The following is a 20684-nucleotide window of genomic DNA, read 5'->3' on the forward strand; positions in this document are numbered from 1 at the left end:
TAAAAAAAAAGAAACTTAGTATAATATGTGGAAAATGTCATGAACATTTTCAGAGTTTATGAAAAAGTCTAAAGAAATTAATAGAATAATATGTCAAAAATAACGTTAGAAAACGTCAAAGAATAGTATGTCCGAAAACATATAAAAAAAAGTAATAGTATAGTATGTCCAAAAGTATAATGAAAAACATCATTGTAAAGTATGTTGAAAACAGTAGTATGTATTGTATATAAAGTATAGTATTATGACTTTTTTCAACATACCAGACCGTTTTTCATTATGGTTTGACATGGACTTTTTTATACATTTTCTCGAAATACTTTACAATGATTTGTTCTTCTACATACTATGAAATTATTTTCAATATCACTCAATATTGTAGTTCTTAAATATATATGTAAACATTTATTAGACAGTAGTATTCATGTGTTAATAAGAACCATTTTCAAATAAATTCAATTAAAGTTGAAAACATTTTCTAACAAATCTTAGTTGATAAAAAATTCTATAATTTATTTCCATAACAAGCTTCAAACATACCCTTCATATTTCCCCTTATTACAAGCATTCTGAAGCTTCTGTTTTAAGATGAGCTGCAACACTTTCTGTAACACAATACATGAAACCCTCTGGAGAGCTGGCTGCTTTCTTCTTAAAGCATATTCAAGCATCATTAACCTACATTTGATTGATTTTGCTGACTTATAACTTAACTATTGAGGCAGTATACCTCACCTGTAGAGAGGGGCCCGGCCCAGCCCTTTGTATGTTTTACTGTATGTGGCCCTCAGTGAAAGATGTTTGGACACCCCTGCACTACACCATGACTTTCTTCAAATGTTCCAACATACTATGGTACTACATTTTTGTTATACTAGGTCTTTTTTTTGTTGAAAAAACACGCTAATAAGGTCTTTTTATTCTCCAATGAGTCTGCTGATTCAAACATGATGCAGAGTTCTCTCTTGCTCCAATATAAAACAGTCAGCAAAAAGAATAAAACAAGAACCAAAAGGATCTTTTCATCTGAGTAAATGCAACCTGCTTCAGCATTAATCTGGAGGGAGAGCCTGGTAGATTAAGGCCTGAACGCTTCTCTCTGCTACTCTGCAACAGAAGGGCCCGGCTAGCAAATCCCAGGCTTTAAATCAGAGGAGGTTCAGCAGCTTATGATGTAATCATGGCCCTGTCTGTCACGACAGGGGGGGGGGGGCGGGGCGCTGTAGAAAGAGTGTGGAAGGTATCGGGCTTTGTAGCAACTCTATCACCATGGGACAAAATGCAGAGAAATGTCATGAGGTATGGAAGAGCTGGACCAAGGTCATCGCTTTAAATACAGTTTGATGACTAGACAAAATGCAATCTAAACCAATCACACTCAGCCAACACTATATCCCCAAATGTCAATGCAATATTAGCTGTTTTAGCTCGGTGCTCAGCTCCTAAAAAACACCCGGGTCCACCCTGCTTGATACTATGCATTCAAACTTCATTTGGTTTCAGAAAAGCATCCTGCATTGCTTTCCTTAATGCAACTGCCTATTTACATATTTACAGTGAGACTAGCATATTCAAATAATTGAACAAAGCAATTTGATTCAATGTGAGAAACAATACATATTTAAGCATTTCATTTACGCATTTATCGTTTGGATGAACATTACTAATAATCATGAGTGAATCTGACTGAAGGGTGAACAGCAGCCATTTTATTACACTTTATTTTTTAAATAGTGGTGAGACTGTGAAACTGTTACAGCTGAACCAAACCGAGTCGATTCGTGTCGAGCACTTTTTTGTTGTTTAAAAAAGAAAACCCTTATTCATATTTGCAACACAGATACTGTCGCCAGTGTCAAAGTGTGGCCAGCTTCCTGTGATTTACAAAGTGATGCAGACCACCAAATCCTAAGTGATATACAAGTCCATGTTAAAAAAATAACATTAACCCCTCTCCATGCACTGTGGATAAATGGATTTGGTCGACAAAATGGCTGCTCCAGGAAGTCAGCTTCGCAGTCCAGCAGTACAAAACACTGATGGAAATCCTGAGTCTTCACAAATGTTGGCATGTGCGGGGACTACAGTACAATAGCACAGGGAAAAGCACACAATATGGTATTTCAACATAATATTTCATTATCTAATGGGAGAAATGTCCATGAGCTCAGACGCTGATCCGATGCGTTGAAGAGGAATTGAGAATATGATCGAGGATTTGGAAACAGGAGTGAACTCTATGGCACTGAAGTGTAAATGCATCCTAAAATCCAAACGGTCAAGTACCAAGACGACATGTAGATGGAGAACAGTGTGAACACACTGTGGGTGGTTCAGTGGTGGCTTTGCTCCCGGGCTTTTTGGTTCATCATTGTTTTAAGTAAAGGTTAATTGTGAAGAAATAAATACTAAATACTCAACATCACAGATCTAAAAAAAAAAACATGAAGCCGAATGGGAGAAACAATACACCACAAAAGCAATATCTTTACATAGTAAACACATTGATACCTCACTTCCCCTGCAGATGTACATTAAAAAATATATTTGACATTGTACACAGCATCATAGCTGGAAATCAGTAGGATGAGCCAATCAGCACAGAATGCCGATCGGCCGCTCCTACTCTTTCCAGGTTCATCATTGTCACTGTTCCAAGGTCACGACCTCCACGGCCTGACCGTCGAGCGTCACCGTGTTATCGATGCGCGTGGTGACGGGCGCCATGGCGACTTGCACGGCCCGGTTTCCATGGGCGAGGCTGGTCACTACCGTCTGGTACATGCTGACCGGGATCGGGATCTGGACCATACCTGGGGGGGGGGGGGGGCACACAGATGTTAGGGTTTAGACTCACAGCAGCACTGTTAACCTGCCGGTGGGATGGCTGCATGCCGAGCAGGGATCAACATCTGTTTTATCCCAGCAGCTGGAATAAGGGATTAAAGAACTAATCATTTTTTTGTCAGACGGAACAATGAATCATTCTGATGACGGATTTTTAACTCAATGTTTGATTTTTGTCTGTAAGCAGTAAAGAATCTTGATGAAAGGGTGCAGCAAGGGCCGATAAAGAATCCATTTCACTTCAGAGCTAAGATGATAACAGCAGCCTCTCTCAGAGACCTTTTAGGTAGTCATTAGATTTACATTGCATTTACCAGAGTCTCACAGTCAAATGTGAAGATTTGCTCGTTTTTACTATAACTATTGACCATTTCAGTCATTTATCAGTTAAAGTTGTATAGCACTTGCTGGTTCAAGATTTTCAAAGGTTAGGATTTTGAGTTGGTAATAAGTTGGATGAGACCACACCATGCTGGGCTCTTGAAACAGGCAAACATCCCTAACTGTGACATTTTAAAGAGTGATCAAATCATAAAATAAAGTAATAAACAGATTCATTAATAAAGAAATGAAATTGTTGCAGCCTTATGCTAACTTTTTGTAATCTTGCCACTACAGTTTAACTCTGTCCAGGTAGTAGTCTGTGACAGGAGGCAGCCATGTTGCCGAGATGGCATTTCTGAACAATGGTCCGATTGAACGTTCTTGAGCTTCCCCCAGGCCCAGCTGTGTGTGTGTGTGTGTGTGTGTGTGTGTGTGTGTGTGTGTGTGTGTCTGTAGGGATTACTGCTGCATCACGTGGGTCTCGCCCCACCCTGCAAGCTGTCACAGTGTCACAGGGAGGCAGGAAGGTCAGTGTGAGGGGTGGCAGAGGCTAATGCCCGCTCCGTTTACTGTGAGCTCAGACACTGAATGCACCAAACACACACCACACATCAACCCTGTCAAGGTACATATATTATGAGAGTGCAGGGTTGCGGTCGAATAGTCCGTTTAGCTTAGGAACCTTCCTAACGGAGTGAAATGACCCGGAAGTCCCTCAGTGGCAGCCATGATAAGTGCCGTTCGAATTCTCTAAATTAAAGGAAAGGAGGTTTCAAACTTCCTTTATAACCTCCTTTAGCCTAGGAACCACTGGACCTCCCTAACCGAAAGGAGAGGAGAAAATGCTGCCCCACAATGCCTTGCGGCCGCCGCATTTGCCGTCACACAACAGTCGGCCGTTCACGGAAACAACCGATTATGAACGAGAAATGATATCATGAAAGTTACGGTGCTTATTAAGCATTTTAAAACGTATGTGGTAAGTTGCCAAAGTGCTTTGTTTTGAACGTTCATCAGTATTATAATCAAAAAGAGAAATATGAACGTTAGTTTTGACTGAAATGATCAAATAAAGTCAACATTTCACAGTCTTTACTGAGCTGTGTGGGGTTTGTTCAACTTTTAAAAGATGTTTGAATGGTGATATACACAGTGATAGATGTTAAGGACTAACGTTTATAATAAATACATTTGTATTGCTTTTAATATCTTTTCATAGTTCATACAATCATACGTATTGGGATCATTTGTATTAATGTGGACCGGAGGGAGAGGGTGACGAGCATAAGTTTCACTTTCCTTTTTTATTTCAATTCCAACTTTGGTCATGAAGAATATGTTTCTCTGTTGTCCCCGTTCATAAAGCATAAAACAACAGCATCAGAGCACGGTGCAGAGTTTACAGTAGTCCCTCGTTCTTATTAAACATCCCTGTTGTAGTCCGCTGTATAGAAAACTGTAGTTTCCATAGTTTCCGCACCGCAGCAGGCGCACATTTATGACCTCCGCTGGCGCATCATAAATGCGTTGATAGTGAAATGCAGTCGGATTCTCTAAAGTACCGCAGTCTCTTCTCCTAAATCCTTTTGAATTCTCCTATCCACTATCCCTTAACGTTTCACTCAGAGGTCAAGGAATAGACGATAGGAATAGAACTTAGGAGCTGATTTTTGGACTATTCGACCGCAACCCAGGTCTTTTGGTCAGAGCATTGAGCTACCAAGCTCCCTTTCTCTGGAACCAGCTTCCTGTTTGTGGGTTGAATACGTACCTTTTAATAAAGCCTCAAGTTAGAGCTGGTTTAAGATGAACTTTTGTTTCTCCTTTGAGTCCTACATTTTATGGTATTTTATTTTTACTGTCTTTTTGTTTTATTTTATCTCGTTTTATACATACGTTACATTCTATCATGCCTTTTATCATTTTCTTGTGAATTTAATTACATTTTACACTGTCATCTATGTTTGTTGATCTGTAAAGCCCACTGAGACTAATGTTTTTTGTGATAGGGGGCTATATAAATAAACTTTGATTTGATTATTAGCCATCCTTCAAGTCTCCCAAAATAAAATCAGGCACCTTTTGTTAGGCTAGCTTTCTAGTTATTGGTCCTCTAACGTGGGCCCTTGCTAAGCCCACTCGCAGGTGATTTGCGACAGGGTTAAGATCTGCTGATGCAGGTGATTGTGCTGGCTGTGATTGTGGAGGGGGGCTTAGGGGAGGGGGCAGGGGGCCTGGCATGGTGACATACGGGGCCCGCACAGTGACTGAGTGAAGGGCCTCATCGGGCCACTCCAACACTGTCACTCCGACATTAAGGGTGGTGTGTGGTGTGTGCATGTAGAGTGTGTTTCTGCCGGTGTGAGCGGAGGGTGGGCACACAAGCCAATCAGACGTCTGGCTGCTGCACTTCAAACAGACTCTCCACTCCTGGGCAGCACTCCAGTGATTAGCTAAGGTCAATAGTGAGGAGAAGGACTGGCTCTGGCAGCTCCATTAGCTGGTGGAGAGCCGGAGCAGTAAAACGACTCCTTATGGTTCAGGGAGCAATTAGTCCCACAAAGGCTCAGGAAATAAACTAAATAACTTGGATTTACAGCAGTGCATACATATTCAAATACACCGTGTTTATACGATTGTACCGTGGCAAATAAAAAACCCTAAGAGTATAACTTATGCACCAGCACGTACAATGGTCTTGCTTGTTTGAAGTGAATGTCAGCACTGTTCTTGCTGTTTGAGTCTTAATGGTTTATTGAACATATTGTACGTGGCTTTGGATAAAAGCATCTGCTAAATGCAATGTCATGTAATACGTTAGCATTCTGCACCATGTTTTAGAAGGGCTGTCTGTTTTGAATATTCTTTAGGTTTTTCTTACATCAAATGATGTGTTTGTGTGCTGCCAGCTGGCCCAATGACAAGTCAATGGACTGATAATGGAGTGGATCGGCCCCTGAGAGCCTGGACTAGTGTACCTTGTGTAAGTGTGTGTGTGTGTTTATCCTACTGTCGGATGGTACTGATTAGAATAAATGGTAAAAGAGAACAAAGATTGACGGATTGATGAGACGTGTGTACTAAATGTTTTGTCTGTTATATTTGCTGGAGATTAGCATTACAAACTGAAGTGTGCTAAATAATGTGTTGCATCCCTGCATTGATTTTAAATGAGCATGATTCAAAGCATTAATTGGCACACAAAAAAGATTACATTGAATTATTTTGGCTCCAGCAATTATTGTTACATTTGTATTAATATGAGATATACAATTTAAACACAGGGTTCTTACACCTTTTCCAAAGTCAAATTCAAGCACTTTTCAAGCATTTTCAAGGTGCATTTTCAAGCGTTTCAAGCATCTTACAGCTGTTGTAAATTACATATTTATATACACATACTTATACTCAAATGATTATTTCCCTACCTCACATTAAATCAGATGTTCTTTATGCTATAAACAACCAAATGTGTGTTTCATAATAGCATTCTACATGAGGATGAAAAATTAAAAATGTCAGAAAAGAAAACTAAGTTTAATATTTCAAAATGTGTGACCCATCTGTACGTAGACTGGGCATCCCATATAACCTGGCTGAGCCAATATAAAACAATCAGACAAATAACTTTTCAATATATTATAGATTACTATTTTTGAGGTACTTTTAGGTTGGCAGTAAACACAAGTCAGAGGTAAATGGTGTACTTTGACTCCACTACATGTATTTAATACCTTTAGTTACTTCACAGATGTGGATGAATGATGTGAAATATAATCAAGTGTTAAATTAGACTTTAGTTCCACCTGGAGTAAATTCACAAGCTACCCTGTAGTATACAAAGTCATTCAAACTAGCTGCAACTTTACCAGCTTTGATAACACTTTCATGATCAATCATTATAAAACATATCATATACAATTATTAGGGATGCTCCGATCGCCAATTTTGGAGCTGATCGCCGGAATCAGTATCGGCCGATACCGATATCGCTCTCTTTTCCTCTCTCTCTCTCCTGACAGCCCGTCAGTATCTCCTGCAGCTCACTGATCCAGTAATGAGCGACCCGACAGTGAAGAATACATATATTTATAACTAGTTTAGCTTGTTCCAGAGGTAGATAAAATAGCTAAGTGTGTTAGGTCTAACTCTTAATGTGTGTTCTGCTCCGCTCACCGGTCCGTCACAGCGGGTGGAGTTGCAGGATTTCTGCTTCACACACACGTTGCATACCGCTATTTTATTGTCATTGTCGGACACTTAAAATACTGCCAGACTAGTGAAGCCATTTTGGCGAGCTTGTTTTGCCGCGCACAGAGAAAAGTGTCATGTATTTTACATGCAACGATAGCCTAATCTAAAATGTTATACTACAGCGTACCTTTCGTGTGGTGTGTGGCTCGTCAGCGCAGACTCTCGCATCGTTATTGTTGCACACTTTGCAGGAGGCTACTCTTGGGCTTCGCTTGACCCTCGTCTTAGCCATGGCTTGTATTTGTCTTCTGCTAGCCAACGCTCGTTGAAACGGCAACCTCCTGGCATACTGTCATCTATCACTCTCATCAGAATGCCCAGGTCACACACGTAACAAAAACACTTGCCGGTCACGCGCATTGCGCGGGAAGTCCGGAGCGGAGCTGTTTTATGTAAAAGCGAAGCAATTAAGCGCGCTCAGACTTCTTTATTTTCTTTTAATCTAAAAAGCGAAGTAAAGCATTTACAATTTCAAGCACTTTATCTCAAATTCAAGCACCATTCCCAAAATTCAAGCACTTTTCAAACCTTGAAAACACCTCGTACAATTTCAAGCATTTTCAAGGATTTCCAGCACCCGTACGCACCCTGTAAACAGCTTTTAAATCACACTGGTAATTTAGCCAGCAATTGACATCTAATTATAAAGTTTGTATTCACGCTGAGTTTCCTTTGTATATCTGTATTTTTGTAAAATATGCTACTGACACTTCCAGACTAGCTTTAGTGATTGATCCGATTAGCAGCATGTCCCCTGGTGTTAATCATTGACCAGCAGTAGCTTTACATTCCCCCCAGGGTATGGATGGACATCAAAAAGGCTGTTAATGCTATCCATGAGGATGTGAGGACAAACTGCTCCAGTCCCAGTAGAAATGCATCGCCATAGCAAAGGATGCAGTGTGCCTGTGAGGAAGCTAACAATGGGCTCCTGCGTCTAACGTATCATTAAAAGAAGGGAAGATACACACAAAGAAACCCACACCATCTGTCACATCAGCACATGGTAGATTAAAGTGCAGGAGCTCAGAGGCTGCAGTGCTACTGCGGGAGATTACACTTAGAGGCTAATTAGACATGCCATTGGCTGGGGAACACACACACACACACATGTACCAATTAGTACACATGTGAAAAACTAAGTTTATGACGTGTATTTTACTCTAAGTTTAAAATCCCTTAAATGTGTCACCCGTGTGAGACGCAAAAAAGAAAGATGATCGATGACTCAAGAAATCTGAATTTACTGCGCACTAAAAAAGTTAAATATTCAGTGTCTACTATTATTTAAATAGTTGTGGATTAAAGAGAGCGTTAGGATTTTAGTAGCTGAAGTTGCGATTAAGAACAGATAGTGTGTGAGAGTAGTGACACTAATAATGATCCATGGTATTTATACAGCGCTTTTCCTGGTGCCCAAAGACGCTTGGTGATGTAAATACTCCACCAAAGTGTCACTTAAGCTATAATTAGTGCTATAGACATTTCAAATATATACTTTATATGATAACTATATCATTTCTGTAATTTAAGAGGCATTTTGCATGTTGATCCTAACGTTATTGATGAACATGTAGTATACCTGTGGCATCTTGGACCCCCGCCAGGGCCCCAACAGCAGCTGCTGTCTCTGCCAGGACAATCTGCCCCCCGCCCTGCAGAGTGGCCTCTGCCAGCGTCGCTACAGCATGGGCTGCTGCCTCGCTGCAACACACACAAACACACACACATCAGATACTGTGAACAACAGGTAAAAACACAGGCATCTTTTTACTGTGAATACAATTTAGAATGAAATGTCACACACGCAGGATAGGTGTTCTGTAGCTGTCAGATACAATCACACTACAAAGTACACACACAGTCTGCTCACAAAGGGTTATCACAGAGATGTGGGGTGAAGAGGTAGGAGTGTATGAGCTGTAAGAGGCTTTTCTAGTCTGGCCTTATGGAGAATCTGTCACATCTCCAAGAGGGGCCAGGTGCCACGGGTCTAACAAAGCAGTTTTATTAACCAGATCTACCCAATGGATTTACCAGCAGCCTATTGGAAGTGTTCACAGCTTGGTCTATAATCACATCTGAGATAGAGCTAAGATAAGACAAGAGGAGGTGGAGCCGAGCAGAGACGCATTAATGATGCACTCATACTGTTGTAAGCAGACGATGGCTCAGGACGACTATGGTAGTGGAGCCATGCTACATTGGTAGAAAAGAAGGCTTCTCATACAGCCTTAAATACAGATACTGAGCCTTTCTCACATTGTGTTTGGTGGTAAACATTTCTATAGGTTGCTGTTTTTACACAAATGCAGTTAAAAGAGTCAAAGCATGGCAATAAGATGCTTTACTTGTTACGTTTATAATAAGGTTGGCGTCTGAGGAGTGGAGGGTGCAGGAAGGAGTGTGTTTATGGGGCAGGTCGGTGAGGTGGGAGGGGGCCTGGTTATGGAAGGCTTTCTGAGTGAGGATGGGGATTTTGAAATGAATGTGTTAAGTAGGGATGCTCCGATCGATCGGTCACCGATCGAGATCTGCCGATACTCACTCTCTACCGATCGATCGGTGCTCTCTAAACATGCCGATCGCGAGGGCCGATCGCATGACGTAAAATACATGACACTTTTCTCTGTACGCGGCAAAACAAGCTCGCCAAAATGGCTTCACCGGTCTGGCAGTATTTTAAGGTGTCCGAAAAAGACAGTAAAATAGCGGTATGCAACGTGTGTGAAGCAGAAATCCTGCAGCTCCACCCGCTGTGACGGACCGGTGAGCGGAGCGAAACACACAAGAGTTAGACCTAACACACTTAGCTATTTTATCTACCTCTGGAACAAGCTAAACTAGTTATAAATATGTTTATTCTTCACTGTCGGGTCGCTCATTACTGGATCAGTGAGCTGCATGAGACGATACTGACGGGCTGTCAGGAGAGGGAGAGAGGGGGAGAGAGAGGGGGAGAGAGGGGAGAGAGGGGGAGAGAGAGAGGGAGAGAGCGCTTCCGCTAATTTCTCCCGTGGTATTATCCAAAGTGAATGTAAACTTGAATAATATACATAATTTGAATGTAATAATTAAGTTGATTGTTGTTTGTGGAAGCTCCAGTGAATGAGCCCCATTAACTGAGTTTTAAACATCACTTTAAATGGAAGATTTAAAGTGATGTTTAAATCTTCCATTTAGGCCCCGCCCACTCGATCGGATCGGCGATCGGTATTGGCCGATACTGATTCCGGCGATCGGCCCCAAAATTGGCGATCGGAGCATCCCTAGTGTTAAGGGATGGGGAGCCCGTGGAGTTTCTGCAGCAGAGGGGTGATGTGAAGTTCTGCTGTTGAGCATGACCGATGCAGTGGGAGAAAGAGGATCTTAACTCCCTCTGGAGCTGGGAAGCAGAGACTAAATGTTCCAGAGATGCTCTGCACAGGTAAACAGTAGAGGGGGGGGGGGGGGGGGGGGGGGGTGGACTCAGGTGGAGGCAGGTAACAAGCCCCACTGGGACAAACCCTTACACATTAATGCCTTGACACCACTGCAGGGGAGAACCAGCTAGCATGTTTAAATCAAAGCAAGATAAAGATCTTTCATTGTCATTTGTAGGATCATGAATATCAAAAATGAGGATGAGGAAGAAGCTACAGGTGTCAGCCGCAGCCAAAGACCCCCCACCTTATTTGATAGATGAGCACACTTCCAACCTGCTCTGTTCTGCGTTGTAATCAGACACTGCAGACGACTGGCCCTCCCTGGGACATGATTTAAGATCCTGTTGGAGATCCCATCTGAATACAATCGAGTGGCTGATTTCCCTCAAGAAAACATTACGGCAACAACAACAACAACACCCCCACAGCTGAAAACAGGACAATCTATAGGTGCTGTACGTTAGTATACCTTATATTTGATTAAATAAAACACAAGTTTTAATAGCTATTTTATCTGTAATTCTATTTCAAACTGCACCAAGTCACACATGTAATGTAAAAGGGTAGCAGTTGATTTAATGAATCAGCAAAGAGCCTTATTAATTCAACAGGCTCATTAATTAGAAGCTAAACTACGATGACAGGTAGTTCCTGAAAACAGAACACAATCTATATAAAACACACGTTTGAAATGCTATTGTGTGTGTCATTTCATTTCCAACAACTTGTTTTTGTAAAGGAAATTCGATTAGGTCGTTAGCACAAATAAAAGGGTAGGAGTTAATTTAATGAATGTGCTGACAGCAAGCTAATTAATTGGAAGATGAACTACTATGGCAGGTGGTTCCTCTCTGGTCACACTCTCAGTCCAATCATTAGGATCTGTCTGTTTGCTCTGCTGGCTCCACCACCACCTGTACTCCTCCAGGACTGTGTCAGTGACAGCTGATCACCAGATACAGGTTCTCCGACAATTCAAACAATCACACCTCTGTTTTCCCTACTAAACAATTTTATGTGAGGAGGTAAGAATTGTAGACCGGGACATGAGCATTTCCAATCTTTTAAACTTAAAGTGGACCTATCATGCTATATTTGAATAATATAGTGTAGGACCATACCTATATAAGGCATATTTATACTTTTTTTTCCTTCAAAATACCAAACAGATCATGCATTTTAGCCATGGCTCATTTCGCTCAATTTGACATTTTTTAGCTGTTTTTGCAAGGGCTGATTCTATGAGAACAGCACCATCTAGAGGCCTGGCATATGTACTACAGCGTCTCCAGCGCTTTGGAACGGCAATGGCCGTGGCTGTCTCCTCCTGATTGGTGGAGTTGGCCCAATAGCCGTAGCGCCACCGTCCTGATGTCAGGACAGTGTTCAAATCTGGATCAGTTTTTATCAGATCCGTTGCAGCCCCTTTTTTAGAGATTTGGGTATGGAGGAAAATAGAGAGGGTTGTGTTTTCTGACACTTGGTGAGTTCCCTGGAACACCGGGGACACATATTCATGTATAAAAGACGTACAAAAGTGCATTTTGCATGATAGGTCCCCTTTAAATCACTCCAATGTAATTATGGTTCTCTGGTCTATATCTAAAAGTACAAGCCACCTAACATCCAATATCTTATTAGTTGTGACCCTAAAAGCCTTGTTCCCGTGGTCTTGTAAAATAACTTGTTCTCTCCCCCACCCTCACCTGTTCAGAGACATAGTGACGGTGGCTCCGGACTGCATTTCGTGGCTGGCGGCGATCGCAGCTTCTGCCAGAGATGCGACTGCCTGCGTGGCCTCCGAGGCCTGAGTGGTCTGAATTGTCATTTCACCACCCTGGAGGGTGGCCCAGTTCTGATCCACCTGGAAAGGAACAATATATAAAAAGAACACAAAGCAAATAAGTATCTAGAGAGAAGAAAAAGACAACGTGAAAACGACCAATGATATCCTCTGGCTGGGTTAGATGTTGTGGTGCTGAACGGACAGCTCCCATTAATCACTCACTGTATTTGCCCTAAATGTTAGTTTCTATGACTCATGCATCAGACACTCAAATGAAATAAGTGGTTGGTTTGACCATTCGCTCTACAGTCTATGTGTGTAGTAAACGCTCAGAATGAGTTATACTACTGTACAGAACAAGTGATGAACATGCGATGCTCTAGTGGTTGCTACCTCTCCGTCAGTCACTGTGGCGTAGTTGACCTGCGCCACCGTCACCCCGGGCAGCTCCGAGGCGTCTGCCAGGGTGGCCACTGTGTGCCCCGTGCCAACCTGAGATAGTGGTGCACACAAGAACTTCAATTACTGAATGTGATTTGGATAAACAAAAAAGAAATGAAGAACTTTTAAGACAAAGTGAGGAAGTCAAATCTACCTGGATGAGCGACACTGTCCCGTCGGGGTTGTTGACGGTCTGTACCACCGTCTGTGAGGGAACCAGGTGAGCGATGCTGGCGTTGGTCAGGTGGTGGTGGTGGTGGTGCTGGGTGGTGGTGGTCGTCGTGATCACATGATCTTCAAAAGCGTACAACAGATCCTCCCGGCCGTGCTGCTTGTAGCAGTTCTTCACGATGGTCCGCAGCGCCTGCGTCCAAGACACCTTGGGAAATGCATGATAACATGGCAAATGACTCTACAGTCTGCATAAAGGACTACAGACATTAAATGCCACATTATAGATTGCAGTTGGTCAGGCAACTAGACTACAAAAAATCCTGTTGCATCTCTTGGAATATGCTTGTTACCTATAGTTACCCATTTAAAGGATGGGGCAACGGGTTGCAGCATTTCCCTGCAAAGACTGATAATGTATGACGTCGTAACTTGAGTATTTCTCTCACCCTCTGTTTCTGCTCCTCGGTGCGGACGTCACTGCGGACGTTGGCCCATGGGATGTCCTCCGGCCACCACAGTGGTTTGCAGCTCTCCTTCCCCCAGCCAGGCTTCCCCCGGCCCGTCGAGTACTTCAGCATCTCAGGGATGAACGCTCGCAGCTGGGCCTGAGGAGAGAAGCGCAGGGAAATGAGACGAAGCAGAGCAGAACTCCAAAGTGGAGAGCCGCAGTGTCTCTCCCAGGCTCACACGCCCTTGAAGCAGGAGGTGAGTATTGATCGGGAAGCTGCTGCTGAGGTGGTCAACGCCTGCAAATAGAAATAGGCTTTCTAAAAGGAGAACAATGCGATCATGTTTGCTAACAGACCAATCTATGGCTGTGGCTCCAGCCTGGTGAGACACTGAGGGGGCATCGGGGGGGATCCAGCAGGGGCAGCAGTCAACCTGTCCAAGCTAAGGCTCCAGCACACTCAGGTACTAACAAGGACAAGCTGGTCAATATTTGTACAAAAATCAATGTCAAACAAAAACATTAGATTTCTTTTCTTTTGTGGTCTATTGTTTTTACTATATGGCTGTTTTTATTTTTATTTTTGTAATTGTTACGTTTATTCTGGTTTGTTTTGTGTTCGTACCTTTTATGTGATTTTATACTTATTTGATGTTTTGTGAGCTGAGCTGTGTGATTTTATATTTGATGTATCTCTCTGTACAGCAGTCTGTAGAGACTCAAGTTATTCTTTTATTATTAAAGATTGACTGTATTACCGAGTCCAATATATTGCCATTCTTTAAAGTAGGTGGTTAGAACTAGTTACTTGGTGTTGGATTTAAGAGATTATTTATTTGAGAGTCAAGAACTTCCTATAAAATATTGGCCATTATTTATTGTGTCATATCTACTCTCCCTGTTCTGATTGCTCTGTCAGCAACGCTGCACAGAAGGCTCCAGGAGACTGCCATGTGCTGCAAAGCAGGGAGTGGGGGCATCTGATTGGTTGGCTATTGATCACCCAGCAGACATGCTAAATGTGTGGCAGTGAGCGACATGCCACAGCTTCACCGTTTCTAGAACACGCCTGCCCTCACGCTCACCGACAGGCTGGGCAGGCTGGGGGGGTTTAGTGTCCTCAGTGTCCTGGTAATATGCATCACCAAGGGATTATATTGCACAATGAGGCACTGCAGCGTCTGCCTGCCTGACATCACGGGCAACATTTGGTTACACAGAGAAATAAATCCATCCCTCCCCCCCTTAGACCACGTATTCTAACTGATAATCACAAACCTTTTATAACGGAAGATACGACAAAATGGATCTTGATAGAAAACGGATGGACAATACTTAAGCACGCCAGCTTTAGAAAAACACGCATCCGCTACAGGGGCTTTACTTCAGACGGCACTTTATACCTGACAGAGGAACTTGGATTAACCCCAGAAAGACGGATTTAGTGGCAAAAAGATGCTTGCATTTCCACCTGTGGCTTATCTGTGTGTGGATGTATGTGATGCATGCGTGCTGGGCCAGATGGCCTAATTACAGTGGCTCGTGAGTTAAGTGGCGTGTTATGCTCGCACCCACAACCCCGCCCCTCCCAATCCTAATCCTCCAAGCAATTGTCCAATCAGCATTTAGGAAGGAGCCTATGTCGCCGGGTCCCTGTCCCTAACGAGGCTGGGGGGTAATTATGGGCTCAGGCTGGACCGGGATCACCTGCTGCAGATGCTTCATATACCGGCCTTGCATCACTACACCTCACTTGGGATTTCTTCAGCTTTGTAAAAACCTACTTCAGATGTCTGCATAGTGAACAATAAGCACTGTCTTTTATGGAACAGGAGTTTTCATTTGAAAACTTGCTATTTCCAAGGTAGATTTTGACAGGACAACATCCTGTCTCCAACACCCTCACCTTTCCACCTGAGTGAGGCAACAGGTTACTCATGATAATCTCATCCTACAACCTCCAGAAAAACAAGCACCAACTAACACCCGCCCCCCGAGGACACATCCGCCCCTCGGATTGGCTATCGTCCTCCCAGGGTTGAGGACCGTCTCTTTGGGCCCTGTCATGCTGGCTGCTCTGACGATGATCCGCGTCGGCAGCACTGGGACGAAGGAGTAAACAAGTCAAGTCCCCTCAGAGAGGATGGTGCAAATGTTGCAGTGAAAGGCCTCTAAGTGCAGTCTGCTCTGCTGCCCCCCCCCCCCCTCCCTCACTGGTACCGCAGCCTGTCTAGCAAAGGGAGGAGGCTTGGCTTGTTTTCAGATGCGGAAAGTACCTACGCATCAAGAATACAGTCTGACTGAGTTACAAGTCCTCTTCACCGTAAAGATAAATTAAAGTATTTAAAAGAACGTTCATTAAGTGACGCTGATAGACATCCAGAAACAGCTGAAAAAAGGCAGTTGACCTTGATACATATGCAGTACCTGGCTAAACTTCAGACATAAAACACAATGTGAGAATCGGATTTGTTGCCAAACGCTGCCCTCTGCTGGGACCGTCCACTCTGTGTTTGAGTCTCAGACACCAGAAGGGCATTTGGTTGGAAAACTGATAAATGGGCCATCTCCTTTCAGACCAGAATAGATAAGATATACGATACTTAATTTCCATTCAAATGTTTTAGAATGCTTTGTCTTCTAATTTTGAGGTGAATTGTACATTCTATAGATTATTATGTTCAAATGTTTAATTTCTAATTTGTGTGTTGTGATTGTAGTAGTCTTGCCTGTTGTCTTTTTTGCGACTTGATCTGGTTTTGTCATTTTGTTTTTGTGTTTTGACTGTCTTGCTGTTTGTACTATATGTTAGGACCCCCCCCGTAACAACACGGTTCATCTCAAGAGGTTGATCCTAAATAAACAAAGTTCAGTACAAGCACAGACAGTATTGAGCCTGACCTGGGTCATCTTGTCCACAGAGACAGGGATACCATCGATCGTGAGGGGGGGCAGCTCTGAGGCCAGATCTCCTCCAGGGGGGGCATGTTCAGCCAGAGCGTTCTCCAGATCCTCCAATATCATGCCCTTATACTTCCTCACCTGGAGGACAAACCACAGTGGATCAGTTTGGTATCAGAAGTATTTGCTAGGTGGTGGTTAAATCATCAGGAAGTGAATTGACTGATAAACATCTAACAGAATAGAATTCATAGTGAATAACTGAAGCTAACACTCACCACATTCTCCAGAGGAGCAGCCCCGAACACCTTGTACACAGGGTTGGGTTTAGAGGGGGAGATACACAGCACTATGGCCTGCTGGCCCACTCTGGTGGTGTACTCATCCAGGGTGGCTCTGAGTTTCCTGTAAACACACACCATGCTTTACCTCCGGTTCACAATACAAGCCCTGAAGCACAACAGCAACTCTAAACACTGATCCCAGGTGCTGAAAGTGACTTAAAGTTAAGATTTACTTTATTGATCCCAATTTGGGTATGATAAAACAAGGCATTGCACATCTACAAAAGAGTAGAAAAAAAATAGGACAGTACTAGGACATGTTTCCTGGTGTTCAAGCTCACCTGAGCAGACGGGTCTGCTGCCTCTTGCGGATGGAGGGGTTAGATTCAAAGACATGAGGCCTCTTTCTTTTCTTCCCAGTTGCCACGGCAGCAGCAGCCGCCATGCCTACTGGCCCTGAGAGAGAAAGAGAAAGTTGGACTGTAAGTACAAATAAAGGCTAGAAATCACAAGGAACTACAATCTGTAGAGTTCTTGAATTCTGTTTAATACTCTCTTGAGCTTATCATCTTCATCTTGAATGTACACTTAAAATATTCTTCTTTTTGATTTAACACATTTGATTTGCTATTCGTTTTCAAAAGTAGGCTAGATTTTAAATTGAGCCGAGTTGCCATGGTGGCACAATGGCATCATTTGGGCCCTTAAAAACTACAAGGGAAAATAAAATAAAGCATTATCAGGAGGCCTTATAGTGGCACTGCACTATAACAGCCCACTGGCACCCCCTGCTGTTCATTTAAAAGCATTACACTGAACTCAGGCACTATAAATGTGATTCTTGGATAAGGAAAATCCAACATGCAAGATTATAACATCTACTTGTCTTTCAGACTTCCGTTGGGAAGTGTTGATGGATGTTTCTTATCAAGTTAATCCCACTCTCACTAATTTGGAGGCCCCAGACGCTCTACTTCTCTCTATAGCCCAGTGTAGACGTACCTGCTGCAGCCAGGTGTGCAGTGATCTCATCAGTGCCCGCCGAGTTCAGGATGTCCGTGTCGTCATAAGGATCATCATCTGGTGAGGACGTTGAGTCTTCGTCAGCGCTCATCATGGACGCTTCGGTATAGGTGGTCACATGTACCTATACACAATGATCCAAGAACCAATGGGTTAAATTAAATGTTTGACTCTTTAGAATAATGGGGCTTCCTGTTTTACACTAGCCATTCTGCTGATATGCGAAAAATTAAATCCACCTATGGGCAGAAATAAATAACCTGAACCTGCTGGATCTGTTGGCTGACGGCACCAGCCTCGATGGTGGTCATGTGTTCTGTCTGGTGAACGACGTGTTCGTCCATTATGGGCCACCTGGTGTACACGGCTGTATCCACGGTACAATGACTGAGGAGAGAGAGAGGAAAGAGCAGCATAAGATGAGGACAGAGAGTGTTTTACCCCTACTCTACAAGGTGCCCGAGTAATTTCCCTTTATTCATTAATAGCAGAGAACTTGTAATTCCTGCTGTATTGATATAAGAAGTTTAGCTGATGCATAGTATTGCACATACAAAATGAAAACATGTAGTACCAGCTTTCCTCAAATATATATTGCTACCATAATGCAAGTATGCTTAACATCATATGATATAACTCAGTCTCCTTATGACAGCTCTGAACTTGTGTATATCAACAGTGTGTGGTGCACTGACTGCTGCTCTGCCACTAGAGGGCTTCATACGGCATCAATACTTCCATCAGGAATAACACCACTGTGATCAATGTATGAAAATAATGTCCTATAATGTATTAATATGTATAATATATTAAATAAGGGTTTACAAGAGAAGAATGGGCATTACACACATGATACTCATTAATAGATCATACTTAGCACTCTTAGACATATACAGTTTAAATTCAGATTCATCAGATTCAAAGGGAATAACTGATTGTTTAATGAATATAAGAGCAAGAAGTCATTCAGAATATAAAGTGTTGAAGAGCATCTGTGTGTGGCATGGAAAAACTGTATGTCTGCCAATATGGGGCTAAACAACACAATAGGGTTTCACTAAATGTATACATATAATATTATTCTTCACACTTAGAAATGTATGACTTAATCCATACATGGTCAATGTAGACAGGCTTTTGAGAGAAATATCCACAGGTTCAGTTTACTGGAGATAGCCTGTATACTTGATTCATAGTGGGAAGCTGATATAAAGGCATATGATATTTATTTAAACAGTTCTGTATAATACACCATTGCTTTGTCTTGAGTATTCTTGGACGGGAGTTGTTACCCACACATGCAAAGTTAATAAGCATAAGGAGGGAAAAGATGGCATTTGCAGCAGCCAGACAGGTTTATGGGCATGCAGTATCATCTGTAACATCAACATGGACTGTGTGAATCAATGGGATGATGCACGACTCGACAATAACATTGGCGTTTAACCATATCTAAGGCCGGTAATAAAGTAAAATCCCTATCACATAGTAACTACGCATGACTAACTGTATTAAATAGACATTGTAACTGATCATGCGTTACAGTGCTCTCATGTTAGCCGGCTTGCTTCACATCGACAGCCAAACAGAGCTAAGCTAGCTGTGTCCTACATTTGGCTAATAAGCTAGCTAGCTAACCATTTGGCGGTGTAGCATCGGTCATCTGAATGGACATTAGCAATAATCGTTAACATCGACAATCTCCCGATGTTCGCACACTGATCACGGATGAATTCAGTGTGCAGTGAAAGGTAACAGTTAAACATTGGTAACGCAGCAGCAGCTAGCAGTAAACCCGCGCAATATGAAACAAAACACAGCGCTAAGCAGGCCCAGCGGCCTACGTCTCTATTCTACTCTTTCTCAGCTTCTTGTCGATACGCGCCTACAAAATGATTCCGCACAAAAGCCATATCGGTGTCATAAGTCTGCTCTAGTCAACATCTAAACAATCTGCATCTTTCGCCCCAACGCTGCCGGGTTGATGGTGCGGCTGCGCCGGGGCAGAAATAGATGGAGATTGCGCGGTAGGGCACTAACCTCAGAGCGGCTGCGCTACTTCAGGCCTGCGCGTACAGATGGTACCGAACTGTAATGGACGACAGAGGGGAGTCAGCAGCAAACAGCACTGCACTGGTGGTGCCTTCAGGTGCCCTCCCGAGCTGCTATTTTATACATTCACAATGCATACATCGTCAGACGTGCATTTCGGGGCGCTTTTAGCCAAAAATAAAGGCATAAAGCAGCTTTCTAGGAGGTTTTTGTTCATGCATTTCGTTTTTTATCAAAATAACATATTGTGCCGATTTTCTTAAGACTACTTACGACTTCTACCAGAATCGCCGGAGAACTTGCATCAGAAATATAAACCGTGTTGTGATTACCTTGTATTTTTAACAAAAAGTTGCACATCTCTAGAGAAAGTATGGAACCATTCTGTTGTGAATTACAGATAAAGATATTTCAAGTACAAAAGCAGCATCGACATAAGATAAGGAAAGTATTGTGTTGTCTTCAATACATCCCTAACACAAAGACATATTTTACATAATGCATTACAACCTTTATATATACAGTCTATGATTACAACATAAAAAGGAAAAATAGTAGGCTACAGAGGCTGTAATATATCACATTGTAAACAATTGCTGACAAAGTTTCCATGTTCCTATGGGCTACTCTTCATATTAAGAAACCTAGGCAATCACACATTTCCTTTTTCCGATTATAAATATTCGTGCCTTGCTATTAAATCCATATCGGTCATTTTTGCACCA

At 42.6% G+C, this 20684-nt stretch overlaps 1 protein-coding gene across 3 annotated transcripts; it reads right to left on the bottom strand.

The window, feature by feature from the left end:
* Positions 1–1670: 1670 nt before the first annotated feature.
* Positions 1671–20034, bottom strand: nrf1 (nuclear respiratory factor 1). 3 transcript variants are annotated; one of them, XM_034133607.1, is made up of 12 exons: positions 19948–20034; positions 18174–18294; positions 17887–18031; positions 17226–17340; positions 16879–17005; positions 16601–16741; positions 13698–13856; positions 13232–13456; positions 13030–13128; positions 12557–12714; positions 9008–9129; positions 1671–2813 (listed from the first exon to the last, which is right to left on the bottom strand). In XM_034133607.1, exons 2-12 carry the CDS (start codon positions 18249–18251, stop codon positions 2647–2649), a joined length of 1536 nt encoding a protein of 511 aa, XP_033989498.1. In that variant the 5' UTR covers positions 18252–18294; positions 19948–20034; the 3' UTR covers positions 1671–2646. The 3 variants fall into 3 exon arrangements, with proteins under 3 accessions (XP_033989498.1, XP_033989497.1, XP_033989496.1); XM_034133606.1 differs by having other exon boundaries at positions 18168–18294; XM_034133605.1 differs by having other exon boundaries at positions 13030–13152; positions 18168–18294.
* Between the last annotated feature and the right edge of the window lie 650 nt (positions 20035–20684).

Source organism: Trematomus bernacchii, unplaced genomic scaffold (assembly GCF_902827165.1).
Source record: "Trematomus bernacchii unplaced genomic scaffold, fTreBer1.1, whole genome shotgun sequence".
Taxonomy (NCBI): Eukaryota; Metazoa; Chordata; class Actinopteri; order Perciformes; family Nototheniidae; genus Trematomus; species Trematomus bernacchii.